Source organism: Oryzias latipes, chromosome 20, assembly GCF_053564925.1.
Source record: "Oryzias latipes strain Hd-rR chromosome 20, Olatipes_Hd-rR_3.1".
Taxonomy (NCBI): Eukaryota; Metazoa; Chordata; class Actinopteri; order Beloniformes; family Adrianichthyidae; genus Oryzias; species Oryzias latipes.
Window position 1 is genome coordinate 24,985,045 of NC_136256.1, and position 16,864 is coordinate 25,001,908.

Consider the following 16,864-nt stretch of genomic DNA (forward strand, 5'->3'; position numbering starts at 1 on the left):
TAATTGTAGTTTATTCTGAAGTAGAATAAACTGGTTTAATAAGTGAAAATGACCCATTTCAGATCAAAATGAGAGTTTTCTCCTAGCACAAGTTGTCCCATCTTAAATGAATCCTCAAAATCTAAAACTATCACTTTTCTTAGAATATAAATCTACATTTCTGACCATGATCTTGTCAACATTTGTTGAAATTGTTTGTTGAAAAATTACCAAACATTACAGTGTAATTTGAGTTTGAGCTATAAATCAAGTTCGTCAAGAGTTGAACAAAATGATGCTCAATTTTAATAATACATTTCTTTTTTTTTAGTCCATAGCTCCTAATATATAAATTTGTTAATCTTTTCACTGCGCTGATTTTGAGAAAAGAAAGCAAAAAAAAAAAAAAAAAGTTAACTTCAAACCTGTTAAAACATCTTAATGCCTAAAAACAAGGTTTTAACTTTGGAGATATTATACACTGGCCACATTAAAGTGTTGTGATTTCTGTTTGAACAGTGGTGGGCTAATGGTTTTTGCTCAGAACAGGACAACATAATTCAGAACAAGCTACTTCTGCATTGAATATAGAAATTGCACTGTCAAGCTGTAATATAAAACCCCAAGAGGGGACTGCATGCATTAGAGGCAGATAAACAGCATTTACATTTGTTTACCCTGTTCTGTGACCCTCGGAGTGCCAAACACTCCCATGCGGCATCTTCGCAGCGGCTAATGCAAAAGCCATTATGGAAGTAATTTCTATCAGTTCTTTCTCTGTTGGTTAAAGCAAATCTGATATTTAACTACAGGTAAGTATGACCTAACTTTACTCTTTATAAATTAAAGATTATATGCGTTTAGATTTTATCCCAATTCTACAAATCAGAAATCCCAATTATTCACAAAATTTAATTATTAAAAGCTTGACTGGTGTCTGTATGGCTGATTATATTATATATTGCAATTATTAGAGTGCAGGGTGAATCATTTCAAATTTTCACCTGTGAGTAAGCACAATTTACTAACTAAGAGATATCTATCTAGATATAGTTTTTTTTTGGAAACCCGAAAAACTTTTCAGCTTCCTTATATCTATCTTGTTTCAGAGTGGAGAGGATAAATTTATGAAGGATGTTCTATAGAACTGTATAGTCACTCAGAAAAAATTAAAAAATAAAGCAATGTCCAGATCAGATCAATAACCCCCTGCTCTGCCCCCCCCTCCAGTGTATCTACACCCTCTCCATCCTGCCCCGCCATTGGGTTCACAGCTTCAGACAGCTGTTTCATGATAGCTCGTTTGACAGGGATTGAAACCGACATCACTGGTTTGTTGGACCAAATGCCCTTTGCCTTCCACAGGATGAGTTTAAACGGTCACATAACTGCCGCTGTTCACTTCCCTAAACAGTTATCTATGAAATTCCAGCTAGGGTTCAACACAGGCTAAATGGGAGCTTTAGTTCTTTAATTTTTTTCTTTAAAGTGGATGCTTTGTTTTTCCTCTCAATCCTGCAGTTTGCTGAAAGTATCAACTTTGATGCGAGTCTGCATCAGTTTTAACCAGTTATGTGCTGCAGTTTTTTTTTTTTTATTATTAATTTAATAACACGGAAACATTTGGCTCATCTATAGACTTATTCGGGAACAAGCATGAAAGTCTCTGCTGCAGTGATAAACCAACAGGGTCAGGAGATCAAAAACATTATTAAAGCAGCATCTGCTGACCAACACCAGGGTTGTAGGGAGACCAGTTTTCTGGAAACCTTAGTCAAGATCTCCTCAGTTAGATATGAAGAAAACCAAAATTTACAGTTTTTCTTTTCAGGGTTTCTTATCCATAGTTTAAACTTGGTGGACGTTTCATTTGGAATTAAACTTTTAAGTCTTTGAAACTTGACCTTCGGTAAAAACCGAACCCCAAAATACTTCAAAAAACAAAAACTATAAACCATTTATTAAACAAAATGGTGTGACAACATCCCATAATCAAATGACATACAATATAAATTTCTTGTAAATTACATTAATAAAAAAGAAATTCAAAAATAAAACTTGCAGAGATTGCTCCATCAATTTTGAATTTTAATCAGGGATTTAAGTTTTTTTAAATCGGAGACCGGAGACCCCAGAGAGAACCCATGCATGCACGGGGAGAACATGCAAACTCCACACAGAAAGGTCCCCCATTGTTGTTCTGTTTCAGGACCCCCAGCTGGGACTTGAACCAGGGGCCTTCTTGCTGTGAGGCAAGAGCGCTAACCACTGTGCTACCGTGCAGCAACTTTAGTGATGATTTGCTGGTGATTTAAAAAAATTAAATTAAATAAAATTAAAAAAACAACCTTTATTCCAGTTTGCTGAAAAAGCTGCTTCTCAAAAGAATTTGACAAGGTTTTCCTGTATGCATGTTACTGTGCACATTGCTTTCTTTGTGTACCTAAAAGCCTGGTAGCATTCTGCATTATACCATGCATCCCGGCTACATATTGGTACACGTGTACCAATATGAGTGGCCCACCAGAAAGAGTTCACAGTTAATGCTCAAGTGCTGGACATACCTGGGTGTCCAGATGCAGGCAAGTCATGCACAAGGTGGAGAACCCGTTTCCGATGGGACGGAGGGGTGTACACCCCATCAGCCGGGCAGGACGTCGGTGGAGCGGCAGTAGCATTGAGCTCAGACAATTCTGTCACGAAACAGAGGTGGTTCCAACTGATGCAGGTTTGCTAGCTCAGCTAACAGTCCACACAGCTGAATCCAGGTCAGGCAGGCAGTGGTCAATAACAAGAAGGTTAGACAGGATCCAGGTGAGAGTCAGGGTAGACAAACAGCATCAGAGACAAAACAGGGTCAGGAACCATAAGCTCATGTCTGGCCATAATGCTCAGTAATGCAGGCAGAGTAGCACAAACAATACTTGACACTGAGTGAGGCTCAGTACAGTGCTTAAGTACACTGTGAGTGATTGCAAATGAGTCAGGTGTGTGGCATCCAGAAACTGTGTGCTGGGGTTGCTGGGAGATGTAGTGTGATCATAACTCTGGAGATGGTTCCCACCAATGACCAGAGGGGGAGACAGAGGTCTTACTTCTGACAGTCTAATGTGTGTCATTTTTAAGTGAAGAGTTTTAAATGTCCTTACAAAGTGCGTTTTTACAAAAGATCTATTCTATAGAAAATTCTATAGCAATTATATATCAAATACTGATACACACACACAAACACACACGCACATACACACACACACACAGTGCCCTTTAGCGGTTGTTAGTGGGAAACAACCACTAAAGTGAAACAAGTTGTTGGTAGGAAAACTGCAAATATTTGAGCCAATATTTATTTTCTAAATCAAACATAAGTCGCTTTTAAGTGGGCCAAAACTTGGCCAAATTATGGAAGAAGAAAAAAAGAAAAAAACAGGACTCCAAAATATACAGTAGTTTTAAACATTGATAGACATCGAGTTAAGGAGAGAAAAAAACTAGGAGTATTTTCTATGACAGACATAGCAAGAATATTTTGTTATGCAAAATATGACCCATCATAGCCAGAAAATAACCAATGTATTCAAGGCACAGATTTGCAAATTGTAAACATCTGTAAGTTGTGCTGCAATTCCAGAGAAGGTTTATGAATCCCATCCTCAGCCAAAATTGTTCATTTGTATTTTAAAATTTCCAAGAATTTTAATTTTCCATGACAATGCCAAGGCAGATTTCCTATTTTAATTAGATATCACATTAGGTTTTCCAAAAAAATAAATATAAAAAGCAAATTTTAAGACAAGTGAAATAATCCTCTTTATGTTTCTTTGTCTATTGTGGAAACTGACTTGGAGAGATCGTTCATCACGTCTCTAAAAGTTTTCCACAAGGCCAGTGTGGTTAATGAATTTCCGTGTTACTCTTCTTATCTTTTTATTGCCCACACTGAACCTGCAGCAGAAAAATTGCTGAGTAGATACAATAATTTCAAGTTGAGCACTCCTCCCGGCTGTTGCAGTATTTTTAGCCGGAGTGCACTTAGCCCAGAGAGATGCAGCTCTAAAACAGCTCGGACAGCCATCAGATAAGATTGACTCTGACAGCATCTCTCAGTCTCTCAGGTACGCTCGACTCATACAGGCCTCATTTGAGCTGAGCTCCAGGGATTCGGACAAATGGAAAACAGACACAAATAACTTTCATTTTCTTAAACATCTACCAGTTGTGTAGGGGGGAAAAACAAAAGCAGAAATAGCTCTTTTCTTTGCACTACCTGGAGCAGCTTGGTTACCCTCCATGCTCTAAATTTGCTGCAGGAAAAAAAGCCAGATCCGTGTGAAAGCTGGAAGTTAGACACAAAGACGCAATTTCCGCACAAAAAAGGACAACGTTCCAATAAAAGAAAGTATAAATGATTCATTCCTTGCAAAATTTGATGGAAAACTAAACAGGCCTTTCTTTAAGATGTTTGATGAAGTTTTTGTGAAACTTCAGTGAGGAAGATCCATCTTGTTTCCTGGAATTTTGGGTTCCTTTAGCTAAATTATCCACCTTCATTTCAGCAAATCACATTCACATTTAACCTTTAAATTCACAAGTTTTCCTTTCTCCAATTTCTAGTTTTGTCGGCCTTCCGTCACCCAGGTCTCCACCTGGAAGGGAGCTCTGGCATGGTCTGGCCCTTCACCACCATCAGTGTCAAGCCTCTGAACCGAGCTTATCCAATGCCTGTGTAACACAGGTAGATTCTAGTAGATCAGATTCAGTGTAAGGAGCAGATCAACCAGGTACAAGTATGCAAAAGTTTTATTCTCAGAATGTTCAAAAGTGTGCAGCCTCTGGCAGTCCAAATGGTCCAGGATGATTGGGGAGCTCGCAATCCAAACACCAATCGAGAAAAGAAAAAAAAAACACAAAATGAAATAAAACTTAGTATAAAACAGTAAAAATAGTAGAAACACATGCAATAAAAATCCATTAGAGGGGGTTCAGAAAACGTCATTGTCTTGGGCTAATACTGATTTGCACTAAGAAGGTAAGTCACTTGTCTGAAACAGGGGTGGGTCGCAACCACACCCCTCTGCAGTGTCCGTCGCATCCCCTCTCCAAGTCCGGCTGTTCATCCTTTTTAACCCTTGTGCTATCCTAGGCACTTCAACGTTGGGAGTTGGGTCATCTAGACCCACTAGACAGTGCGCTGAACCTTTTTTCTTCAAGGATTTGTGATCTTCACTGGTGTCCATGGATTACATGAAATCTTTCCACCTTTATCCACCTTTGTCGTAGGAAGAACATGTCAATGTAAGGGTGGGGGCATCTAAGATAGCACAAGGGTTAAAGGATGAAAACTCCAACCCACCTTGATTACACACACCTGTGACTCAGCCGATTTGCCATGAGCCATTCAAGAGCCCTTGGATTTTTAGGTTACACAACCAGGATCAATAAGAAATAAGACTAAAAACCCATAAATGGTACAAGTAGGAAAAATCCCCCTGTGACACCTGCAAGACATCGTCAGTCCAGACCCAAACCAAAGATTTAAAGTCCCACTCCAATAATCTTTTCAGCTATTTAAAAATAGTTCCCAGTGATCTTCTAACTATGATTATGCCCTTTTTTTTTATTTTAAGCCCCCCAAAAAAGAGCCTGTTTACTTTTCTAGGACATAGTTTCTGCAGAGTGGCAGAAGCTTATTAGAAATTTGCCTCTGAGTTGTGGGCAGAAACATTAGCGCCTCCCCGTTGTTGAGGGAACGATTTGAATAAAGAAATACTCAGAAACACTATTTTAAGCTGATTTTCTTTTTATATGTCCTCCATCACCAGAAAAATCACACAAGAATGTATTAAAAATAACACAATTATGACTTTTTAAAATGATATAAAGCATATTGACCATAACTTTTTTATTTTATTTCTAAAATTTAATGTTGCCTTTTCCTTTTTATCTGTTTTGCTTTTAAAGTGTCATTCCAATTTGTATTTTTTTTTGAGTGATTTGTTGATGTGATTTGTACTTCAGGGCAACCGTACATATGCTTGAAAAGTGCTTTATAGAGTAAATAAAGTTTGATTTTTTTTAAAGTTTTCTTTAATTTAGACAAAAATAAATGCTTAAAGTACAGAAAAGCACTGGTACAAATGAATGGCATCAATTTAATCTATTTGTGATATGTTTATTTACCTCCCTTTCTTTGGTTTGTTTCTGTTGGAGTTGCTTTCTCTGACAGTTTCTCCTTATAATTAGGTAACATGTTAATGATGCTGGTGGGAAAAGCGTCCATCTGTTCATCTGTCCATGCAGTTTTGAATGGGCCGACACTAAAAGCTTGTTTTCACATTATGTCAGTAAATTTGAAACTGTTTTTTTTTTTTTGCCATTGTGTCCACTGTGAGCGAAAATCCTCAACTGATCAACAACATCAGTGTTGCTCAGGCATCACAACACTCGTTCAGTCCGGTCTCATTTCACGGGCAGAGTGGCCACTTCAAAGCAGGATGTCATCCTGGAAAAACAAAGTCATTAAGGTTCTATATCTTCACTGTTTATCCAGGTAATTAGTCCAAACCACTGGTTAGGGTTACAATTATTTAATGTCATCCAGATTCATTTACAGAGTTCATTTAGCTAGGAATAACTGTATGTTTTAAAGAAGATGTGTTTTTTAGTAGAGGACGAGTGTAATCTATCTGAACAAAGGTGCACACCTTTACTGTACAAACAAGCATAACGAGGAGAAGCTAGTTCAGGTCACCTCAAGGATTTTCCTTGTTTTACATACAAAGACGCATTAATGTTCAATCTGATCACGTGATCGCAAATCAGCCAATCCCATGCTTTCAAACTCTATCGATGTTGCATTCCGATTAGGAATCGGACATTTATTTTATCCTTATTATTATGATAAGCGCTATGTATTTTAAGTTTATTATTACAGATAAATACTGTTGTAGAAACTGCATATCATGAACGAATTATAACATTTTATTGTCCTAAAATAGCAAAACATGCCACTAGCTTACACAGTTCAGCTGAATTATTCACAGATTCGGACTTCCGGGCTTCATAACTTCAAACTGACAGCAGGTGTCTCTATTGGTTTGTCTGTAGAAAACATCGACCCAAATAGGCATCTCTAAAAAAATGTTTAATTTTTAAATAGAGTTTAAAAAAAAGATGGCAGTGAGATGGCGGCCAAGGGATCGTCTATCTACATTGATTTGAGGTAATCATGAATACCTATCATCAACATACTACAACAAAAGAGTTAATTGAGAATTTTTCCAAATTTTAATAGACATATTAACCAAAAATGTTCAAATGTTCTGAAAATCCTAAAGTGATAGTCATCAAACTAACTGACAGGACTAATTATTACCTATTTTTACTAGTTAGTATTGTTCTTAGCTGACAGTTGCACTACTTTTACTTGATTGTTTAAGCTACTTCACAATAGTTTTCCATTTAAGTTTTAAGTGAAAAAAGATGATTAAAGTCAGTGAAAACCTCATTAAATTGTATTAAGTTTATTCATTTTCTAAATGTGTTACAAAAGTATCAGATCGGACATGGTACTCAAATCAAATGACTCTGAATCGGATCAGGGCCAAAAAGTCTGATCGGACAACCGTAAATGATGTTTATTTGAGATTTAAAACACTTTTGTCTTTCTCACAATCACATCTTTTTTATTTTTGCATTTCCTTTTTAACGAAAATCAAATGTTTTATTTTCTTCTGTAAAAAAATCGAATATTGACCTTGTTCTCCTCATACAGACCCACAAATTGTGTTTCTGAACATCAAGGACATCATGTCTGGTTGCACTTGTGGGTCTTCGTCTTTTGTCAAAATCTTGAATAACAGGCCTGCAGCTCTTTCCAGCATCAGTTGACGTGAGAGACATAAAATAGAGGACTATTGTATTGTTATTATTGATCTGGCGGCTGAAGGCAAAGCAAATGAGAGATCAGTAATTCCTTTTTCTGTTGACATGACTGCTTTAATTTCCAAATGTGTCTATTTTTTTAAACCTAATGTTTAGTTTTTAGTCCTTTTTTTAAATGACTTTAAATGCACAACGCTTCTAATTTTCCGCCGGCGCTCAATCGACCACAGCTGCTCCCAGACAATAGGAAAAAAACAATAACTCCCCTGACCTTAACAAGCTTATAGGACCTCAACGAGCTCATGGGTCAATTTTTCCAGAGACGGATGTGACTCAGAAAGTCAGAAATGACACAGCAGGGCTTCAGAGGCTGTGAATTAAGAACAAGTTCTTTGAAAGTGTATTTACCAACGATGGACAGGTGGAAAACTTCATAATCTTCACAACAAGAATTGATTTGCCACTAGACTAAACTACGACTGCATGACCTAAAATACAATAGACATTTTCCATTGCATAATAACTGCTAAAAAAAACTCATAAAAGCCTAATAAAACACGTTTATATGGGGTGCCATTAAAGAAAATGGTGACCCCAAAGTGCAAATCATGCCAACAAATCACTAAGTGCAAAAACATATTTAAGATCACAATGACAATTAAAAACAAGGGTGGGATATATACCAGCACACAAAAGAGATCAGATAGATGTGTAAAGACAAATAGGGATGGGCCAATGTAACTTTTTCCAGCCGATACCAATAACCGATATTTCCTCTGCAAATGTGGCCGATATTTGCCTAGATTTCCTTTTTGTTTCTTTTTTAGAAATGCATAACTTTTGTTTTACTGGACAATCACTCTGTACTTGACCTTTTTAACATACAGTAAAGGATCTCATAGGAACAATAATCACTTTAAAACTTTCCTATAAATATGTCTGACAGCATTCAGACCATTTATTGATAATAGGACATCACTGTAAACCATAAGCTCCCCATTGCCAGAGATCCATTAGGAAAACATATCCCCATCAGAAATGTACCTGAAAAAGGTCAATTACTGACTATGACTGTAAACATAAGCTTCCCAGTCTATTAGGAACAAATATTCAATAAAAAAATAAAGTGTTCTTGAAAGCAGTCAGAGGTACATCAGCGGATTTTTTTATATTGTACTGATCCCGATACACTCAAATTGTTCAAATATCAGCCGATACCGATGCTGTCAGCGATACATCGCCCATACCTTAAAATAAATACAATATATAAGACTTAGTAAAGGAACCATATTAAAAAGCAAAACAAAAAGAGGAGTATTGAGTCACTATAAATTCTAAAATAATGCCAAAAAATTGGCCAGAACTGCCTGTCAGTAAGAAAGTGACAGCAATTTTAACATTTTATAAATGAGAAAGACGACGGCGGTGACATGGGACGCCTTTCCAATGTCTAAGCAAACAGATTCTGACAAGAATGTGGCTGAATGAGGTGATTCTGAGGCATATTTCTGCCCAGACATAACATCGGCGGCTGAAATAAAATCACACCACTGTGCAGACATTGGAGCAATCCGTGCCTGCAGAACATCGTTCTATTCTTTCTACAGCCTTTAAAGAAACACCATTTATGCCTAATCTCTCCTTGATTTAAAAACGCTTTAAGGACTGATTTTTATTTTGTTTTGTTTTTGTTTGGATTTTGTATCGATCCTGGAAAAACACAGACGTAGTTCTCATTCGGAGTTCAAAGAATTTATCTGCGGCTAAATTTAAGAATAGGGAATTGTATGAGATAGTAACATTTGCATAAATTTGAACAAATGTTATTCTTTTTTTTAAGAGACTTATCGTTATCAGCAAAAGTGACGTTTCCTTCTTAGTTTGTGTGAAAACTGTTTAAAAAGATTTTATTTCTCAATCCATTGCTCCTTTACCATTTTTTTTATAAACAGCGCTCGCCCCTCTTCTGCAACATCCAGTAGTACAAGAAACAAGACCTCGTCTAATGCTAAAGCTGAGGCCAATAAAGTCTTTCTTTCTTCTCTTTTTCCTCGCCTGAGTGCAGCCGTGTATGTCACCAAGCTGCACTATCACAGTCCAATTATTTCAGTGGAGCATACTCCATTTCACCCAACTTTCCTCTCATTCTTGAGGCCTGACTAATTAGCTGCAGCAATTTTTTTAAGCCGGTGTCCGAGCTGCAGACGGGTTGGACCTTAAGAACAGAGAAGTGGTGTCAGATTATTAAATCTTAACATGCTTCTGCTCTGACAGACTCTAAAAAGTCTCCCTTTCTGGGGCTGCATGTGGTGAGAATGCACAGGTGAACGACTTCACTGAAATGAAACTGTGAGCACCCACAGGCACACAGAAAGCTGGATCACATCGTCCCATCATTTTAACATGACAGCTGGATAACACGCCCGTTTCATCAGCCAGAAAACCAGCTAAATAATGATCCCAGCCTCCCGTGTGGAATCAGAGTCAATGCTGACCTGTTGTTGTTTTGTGCAGCTCTCTGTGTGTTTCCTTTTAACTTTCTGCGGACACTGTTGCTCGGCGGTGGTGAATGAGGCATGAATATGAAGTACTTCACTCCTCATCACATTATTACCTGCTCTCTGTGCCTTCTCATTACACTGTTTCCCCCTGGATATGCACTCTGACTGCAAAGCTTTTGAAATGGGTGACAGCACGCCACACCGGTGTTTGTGTTATTTCTTTGCGGGAAAGGTTGTTGAATTAGCAAAGAAAAGAGAAAAACCCTCCTATAGTTAAAATGAATGCACTTCTAAGTAAATTCTTAAACATAGAAAATAGTACAAAATAATTGGATGGTAAATAGAGAAATGTGATGATCGTCCTTGACAATAATTTAAATGCTACTGTTTTCATAATTAGGAAGTAGAACAAAGAAAAATGATGTGTTGTTGAGTTGTCTTTAGAATTAAGCACAAAATTCATCAATGAGAATTGAAATGAAAGCATTTGATTTGGTTTGATTTGATTTGATTTGACTTTTAAAGCATTTAAGTATAGAATTAGACAATAAAACAATTACAAAAAATAGCTTTAATATCAAACCCGTTTCAGAAATTATAATACACTGATTAGAAAATTTTAAAAAATTGGCATAACTATAAGAAGATGATGCCATATTCTTGCCACAGTAATTATATGAATAGACGTTTTTGCAGTAATGCATACAACAGGAAAATAAACCAAAACAGAAAAAATAAGACAGAAAAACATTTTAAAGACTATAAGTAAAAGCTTAAAAGAAAAACCTACAAATTAGGTCAATTTAAAATTGAATAAACAGGAAACACAAAGCCCAAGTTAAAAGAACAAAGCACAATTTAAAGTAACATGATTTTCAAACATCATCTTTGGGACAAACTCCGATGAAAATATGATAAATCTTTCTGCCCTGACTGAGACTTGGTTTAGATTTCAGTTTAAAATTCTATGAAAAAAACTGTAGTGTTGCTTTTATTGACTTATTGACAAATCAGAAACAACTTTTACAAATCAACAATTTTGTTTCATTGAATCTTCATTATCTGTAAGAAAAAATAAATCCACCATTGTTTTCTGAGTTTCTAAAACTCTCTGAGTAGCATCTTAATTTAAAACCGAAGCTTAAAGATATTAAATGCAAAACGTCGGACCGGGATTTTCAGTGACCGCTCCTTGAAAATCTTGTCTGACATAAAACCAGTCCGTGGCCTAAAAAAGGTTGGGGACCACTGTCCAAGAGAATGACACAGGTTTGTGAATTTGACAAAAAAGAGCATAATCATAATTAAAAAAAAAAAACTCTGAGATCGCTTTCAAAATAGATCAAAAGATGTTCAGAGTGGGACTTTGAGATCCAGTTTAATATTGTGTTTTAATTAATAAGAAAGCAAGTTTTATAAAGTGACTCAGCAGCTCATTACTTAATTTAGCTATTTCATTTCAACTTTCATAACAAGAAAACCATTTAATTTTGTGGATTTAATAAAATTCATTACAGTGATCCATGTCGAGAGTATCTTTTTTTTCCAGCCATACTTATTGTTGTTGCCTCATGCTCTGGTTCACAGAGAAGCCACCATAGTAACCTTGTTAGGGAAACAAAATGAAAACCATATTATTTGTCCTCTACTGCTCTCAGTACAAAATGTTTTTCAGTGGGAGGTTTCATTCAAGCAAGATTAGATGTTAAACTCAGAACCAATTTGAAAAGGAAAAGACTTTTTAAAACCTGATATTAATGATTTGTGATTTCTAAAAAAAAAAAAAAGATTTTTACATTTCATGCACGAATCTGCAACTTAAAGGGAAATATTTAAAATTAATTATCAAAAAAGGATGTGCAGTAATCATTTTTGCTAGGTACTTACATCCTCCAAATGCTGCATTTAGTCATCTTAACCTTCTTGAACCCGCCTATTGTCATTTTTGGTCAAATTGCTGCTAAAGTTATGTAAAGAAAAAACGTTTTTTCATCTGAATGTTAAAGAAAATACAGCCTGCAACTGTATTTAAGCTCATTTGTACTGAATCATCATTGATAAACTAAGGTGAAGTCTGTTTGTAAAACTGAAAAATATTTATTCTAGCAGAAAAAGATCATATTGCAAGTTAAAATCAAATCTTTTTAGTTAAAATCCATTTTAGATGTGAACAGAGCTGTTGAAGAAGAACCCAGAAATATATTTGAAACTGGCAAGAAAATAGATCCAAATTGACTAGAAAAAGTACAAAGAAGCACATTTGTGAGCTAAATCCAAACTGTTTTTTTTTTAACTTAATCTCCAAATGTAAGTCTTTTTGTAAATCAAAGTTTAAATATTAAGTGTCACAGAACTCTCAGAGCTGCTTTGGAAGCCCACAACCCGAAAGCAGGGATTTGGGGGTAATTCCAGCACAAAGGCACATTGTTTAAACTCAAGTCAGAACCATGCATTTTTTATTTGAGTCCTGAATAAAATATAGGAGTGTAATGTTCTACTGCAAGGTAATATGCATCAGTTAAGTCCTTCTCCCTGCAGCAAAGATTTAAAATAATGATTTTCATTTTGCGTGTCAGTCTTGGAGTGTTGCCTCCTGTTTACTAAGAAACAACTGCATCCCAAAACGCTGACTCAGCATCCCATCACCGACACAAACAAATCAGGTAAAATTCTCTTTTTATCAAAAGGAAAATGTCGATATAATAATCTATCTGGATTGACTGGCAGGATGGGAGTTAAGGTCCTCGGTGGATAAGTGTTGATGTTCACTCAGAAAACACTTTTTTTCCAATAATTAGAAATTAGCTTCTAAAAAGTCACAGTGACTTGGGTTAAAATGGAAAACTAATTATCCAGGAAGAAGTTTAGTTCTTAGACTATATTCAGCAAGAACAATGATGAGAGAATTTCAAAAAAACGTGCCTTATTTCAGCAACATTTTACTTAAAATTACTTGACAGCAAATAACCTCTTGAGAGGCAGGCTAATATTTGAGCTAACCCTCCACACAAGTAGTCCCAGCTAAGCAGAAAAAAATACTGTGGTAGTATAACCCAAAGTGTCATGTCCATGCATGTGGATGCCAGGTCTTAAGAGGTTTAAGATCTTTTCTTAACAAAAGGTTATTTAAAAAATTGTTTTGGAGTATTTTTCAGCTCTGCCACACATTTATTGGGCTTTTGGTGTTTTTAAAGTGTCTTTATCAAGAAATATCTAATTTTTGAACTTTTCAGTATAATCTAATGTTCATTTCTCATGAAAATAAACCTCAAAGCGGTATTCTGATCCATTCATGCATTTCTGTGTATTCCACGAGAATGAGTGGGTCCTCATATAGACCAGTAAGAACTGATATATGCAAGCTGCCCTTAAATGATATCTTGTAAACAAAAATATAACTAACAATTCTACGAAAACCCTGGTTGAAAAACCATGTAATCATTTATTTTTGGGAAGAGATACATCCTACTGCGCAGAAGGGATTCAACTTGCATGACTTGCTTTGTGAAGGTCTGCACATTTTCAACGTAAGGTTGCAGTTTAATCAGACAGAAACTTGCTGATAAAATGTCCTGCTGTTGAAAACTTTGGGTTTTGTATTATAAAAAGATCGTCTGTGGGACAGAAATAAAGAGTAATGATTTTGGAGTGAGTCTCCGCTGGTCGCCAAGCAACAACTCAGAATCAAGAACAGCCCATCTGCTTCTGCAACAAAGAAAACGGTTGTTGTAGTTTCTTAATGGATTAAGAAATTAAAAATAGCAAACTAATCTGTAAAATGTACATGCTATTCTTAAATTAAGCCAGTTGTTGTTGTTTTTTTTTTGTTCAATCCTCTTGTCATGCAACACTTTAATGCCCTGTATAAGATCTGTCTGTAATATGTAAGTTCAGCATAAAAGTTTAATATAAAAAGTGAAAACAATTAATTTAATTTAGTTAAACTTAATGATGATGGAGGATATATATATATGTATATATATTTCAAACTGTTGGTTGACCTTGATCTTTTCAAGATTCTCTGAATTTTGACCTACAAATTCGAAGATTATCCACACAAAGCCCATTGAGACGACTGTTGTTGTGATTTTGGGCTATACAAATAAAATTGAATTGAATTGAATTGAATTGAATTGAATTGAATTGAATTGAATTGAATTGAATTGAATTGAATTGAATTGAATTGAATTGAATTAAGATTTGGGGATTTTGATGTTCACAGCACAGTGGTAAATCATTTCTGATCCAAGGAAAATTTAAATGTTAGAGACTCACTACAATCACGTTTTGATCTATTGTAAATGTGTTTTTTCGGAATAAAGAATGACTCATAATGCTGTTTTAAGTGAATTTTCTTTACTTCATCAGTAGAAAAATGCTACAGGATCATGTTAAAAACATCAAAGACATGGTCTTCAATGGAGTGAGTCTTTAATAAATGGTCAAGATATTTAATTCTAACATTTTTACAGTTTGTGCAGAAATGTGTTTTTTTTTTCATTCTGATTTTTGTTTTCTTGCTTGCAATGTTGGTGCAGCTGAAGCTCTGAGTGGCAGAGATGTTTTCCCCAAAGCACACTTCAGGTGTCCTCACCTCTCAATTACTTGCTCGTGCCAGAGCCCTGTTGGGCCTGGGGGCTGTTCCTGCCACCCTCGCACTCAGCGACAGTCCAGCACAGCCGACCAAACTGTTGAGCAGACAGACAGTTAAAAAAAAAGGAAGCAGAATCATTATAGCGGAAACTTCTGCAGCTCTGAGATAAACTCTGCTGAGCCTCCCAAAGTCTGGAGATTACACAGTAAAGAGAATTGGTGGAAAACAATTATTCCTGAGACTCAACCAACAAAAAAAATGTCTCCTGATTTCCAAAGTAGAAATGATGACTTTTAATGTATCAAGCTACAGAATGGAATCATAATATTCCGAGTGAATGCAGGAGCACATTTTCTGTGCAGGAGCTCTGTGGGAAGCTGCCTCAGCAGAGAGCTGGATGGGTGATTTACCAAACGGGTTTCTGAGGCTGGATCTTTCTGCAGGAGGCTGCAGGCTCTTGAAGCAGAAACTGCATTGAAATTTTAAATGAGATTCATAGAGCAAAGCCAGATTTGCTTGCAGTTTATTGGCACTTAGGTCCTTGCAAAACGCTGAAAAGATTTGCATGTGTGTTTATATGTTCCAGCTGTAGATCACAGTAATAGTTATCTCACCAGAGAGCAGGGTCCATTAAAGAGGCAATAACTCTCAAACATTACTGCAGCTACAACAAGTATGATTTATGTTGTTGGCTTGAGGAAGAGACTCTTCCATATTGAATCTGTTTAACAGCGTTTTGTCATATATAAGGGATGTGATGGACACACCTCGTTCTGCTGCATTTGTAACTCCAGGTGACGGATTATACCAAGATGTGCAATAAAGCTGCAAAACAGGGCTCACAAATGTATATTTATTCCGTTTAGTGAATGAGTTTGCTGCTCATGCAACTTTTTCTGCAAATCCTATTCTGCTTAGATCATGCAGCAGTTTTCCATGGGTTTAGCTGAAGTAAAAAAAAAAAACTAGAACAAATTTTCTGAAGGATTTATGCAACTGTAGACTTGGAGATAATCTGTCTCCCTCTGAGACTTTAGGATGTGGATGAACTTGGAGTTTAGCAAACACACACAGTTTAGCTCATTTAGATTTTTCTCACATTTTCTGAATGTTTGAGATGATCAGAGTAAGACTGTGAAGCAAAAACATATTATAATTTAAGGTTTTGTTACATAAGTGTACCTTGTACATGTTCTTCTGTACATTAGACGTGGGTGCTTTGTAATGTGTCCTTCCAAGTCTGTGGTCACTTTTAAACCAAAAAGTCACAGTTTATTTTCAAAAACATTCCTCTCTACTACCCCTTTGACTCACACTTGTGTTTTACTTGTTATGTTCCTCAGTTTGGACAAAAATATATTATTAAGACTAATTGCTCACACAACTTTTGATATAGATCTTCTTTTTCGATCCTGGAGAACCCAAGAACAATTTTTTTTATTCTGAGTTTTTAAAGTCCTACTTCGATTATCTTTTGATCTAAAGTAAAAGTGGCCTTTTTATTACGATGATGCCATTTTTAGCCACAAAAAAAAAAACTTTTTCTTCCTAGGACATAGTTTCTGCAGAGCAATAGTAGTTTATTTGAAATTCAGCTCTTAGTTGTGGCCGAGACTGTTGGCATGGAGTAAGCCGGCCCCATTTCTAATCATCCATCTGTTCACACTCTCTCCCACTAGCTTACAGACACAAACAAACCCAACATAACACTGGGGAGCAATGTTGGAGCCCTACAGCCAGTTGTGGGCCAAATGCCAGCTCAAAATTAAAGGAAAATTAAGATGCATGTGCATCTATTTGTCTACAAGTGGATGCATCAGAATGGAGCAGAGCAGAGACCTTGTGGCCATATTTTCTACATCAAAAATAAGATTTTTTTCTAACGACATTTTGTTGTGTGTTCCTGATT

At 36.2% G+C, this 16,864-nt stretch overlaps 1 protein-coding gene and 1 long non-coding RNA gene across 2 annotated transcripts in view; both read right to left on the bottom strand.

The window, feature by feature from the left end:
* The window catches only part of LOC101159953 (delta-type opioid receptor), a 64,006-nt gene extending 61,199 nt beyond the window's left edge, over positions 1-2,807 (bottom strand). Inside the window, exon 1 of the mRNA XM_078938217.1 lies at positions 2,544-2,807. Within this exon, the coding sequence (XP_078794343.1) occupies positions 2,544-2,657 (114 nt within the window). The 5' untranslated portion in view covers positions 2,658-2,807. The remainder of the gene's footprint in view (positions 1-2,543) is intronic.
* Positions 2,808-11,722: 8,915 nt separating this feature from the next.
* Positions 11,723-15,067, bottom strand: LOC144988111 (uncharacterized). Its single transcript, XR_013651915.1, has 2 exons — positions 14,956-15,067; positions 11,723-14,066 (listed from the first exon to the last, which is right to left on the bottom strand). It is a non-coding gene; the product is annotated as an uncharacterized LOC144988111 (long non-coding RNA).
* Between the last annotated feature and the right edge of the window lie 1,797 nt (positions 15,068-16,864).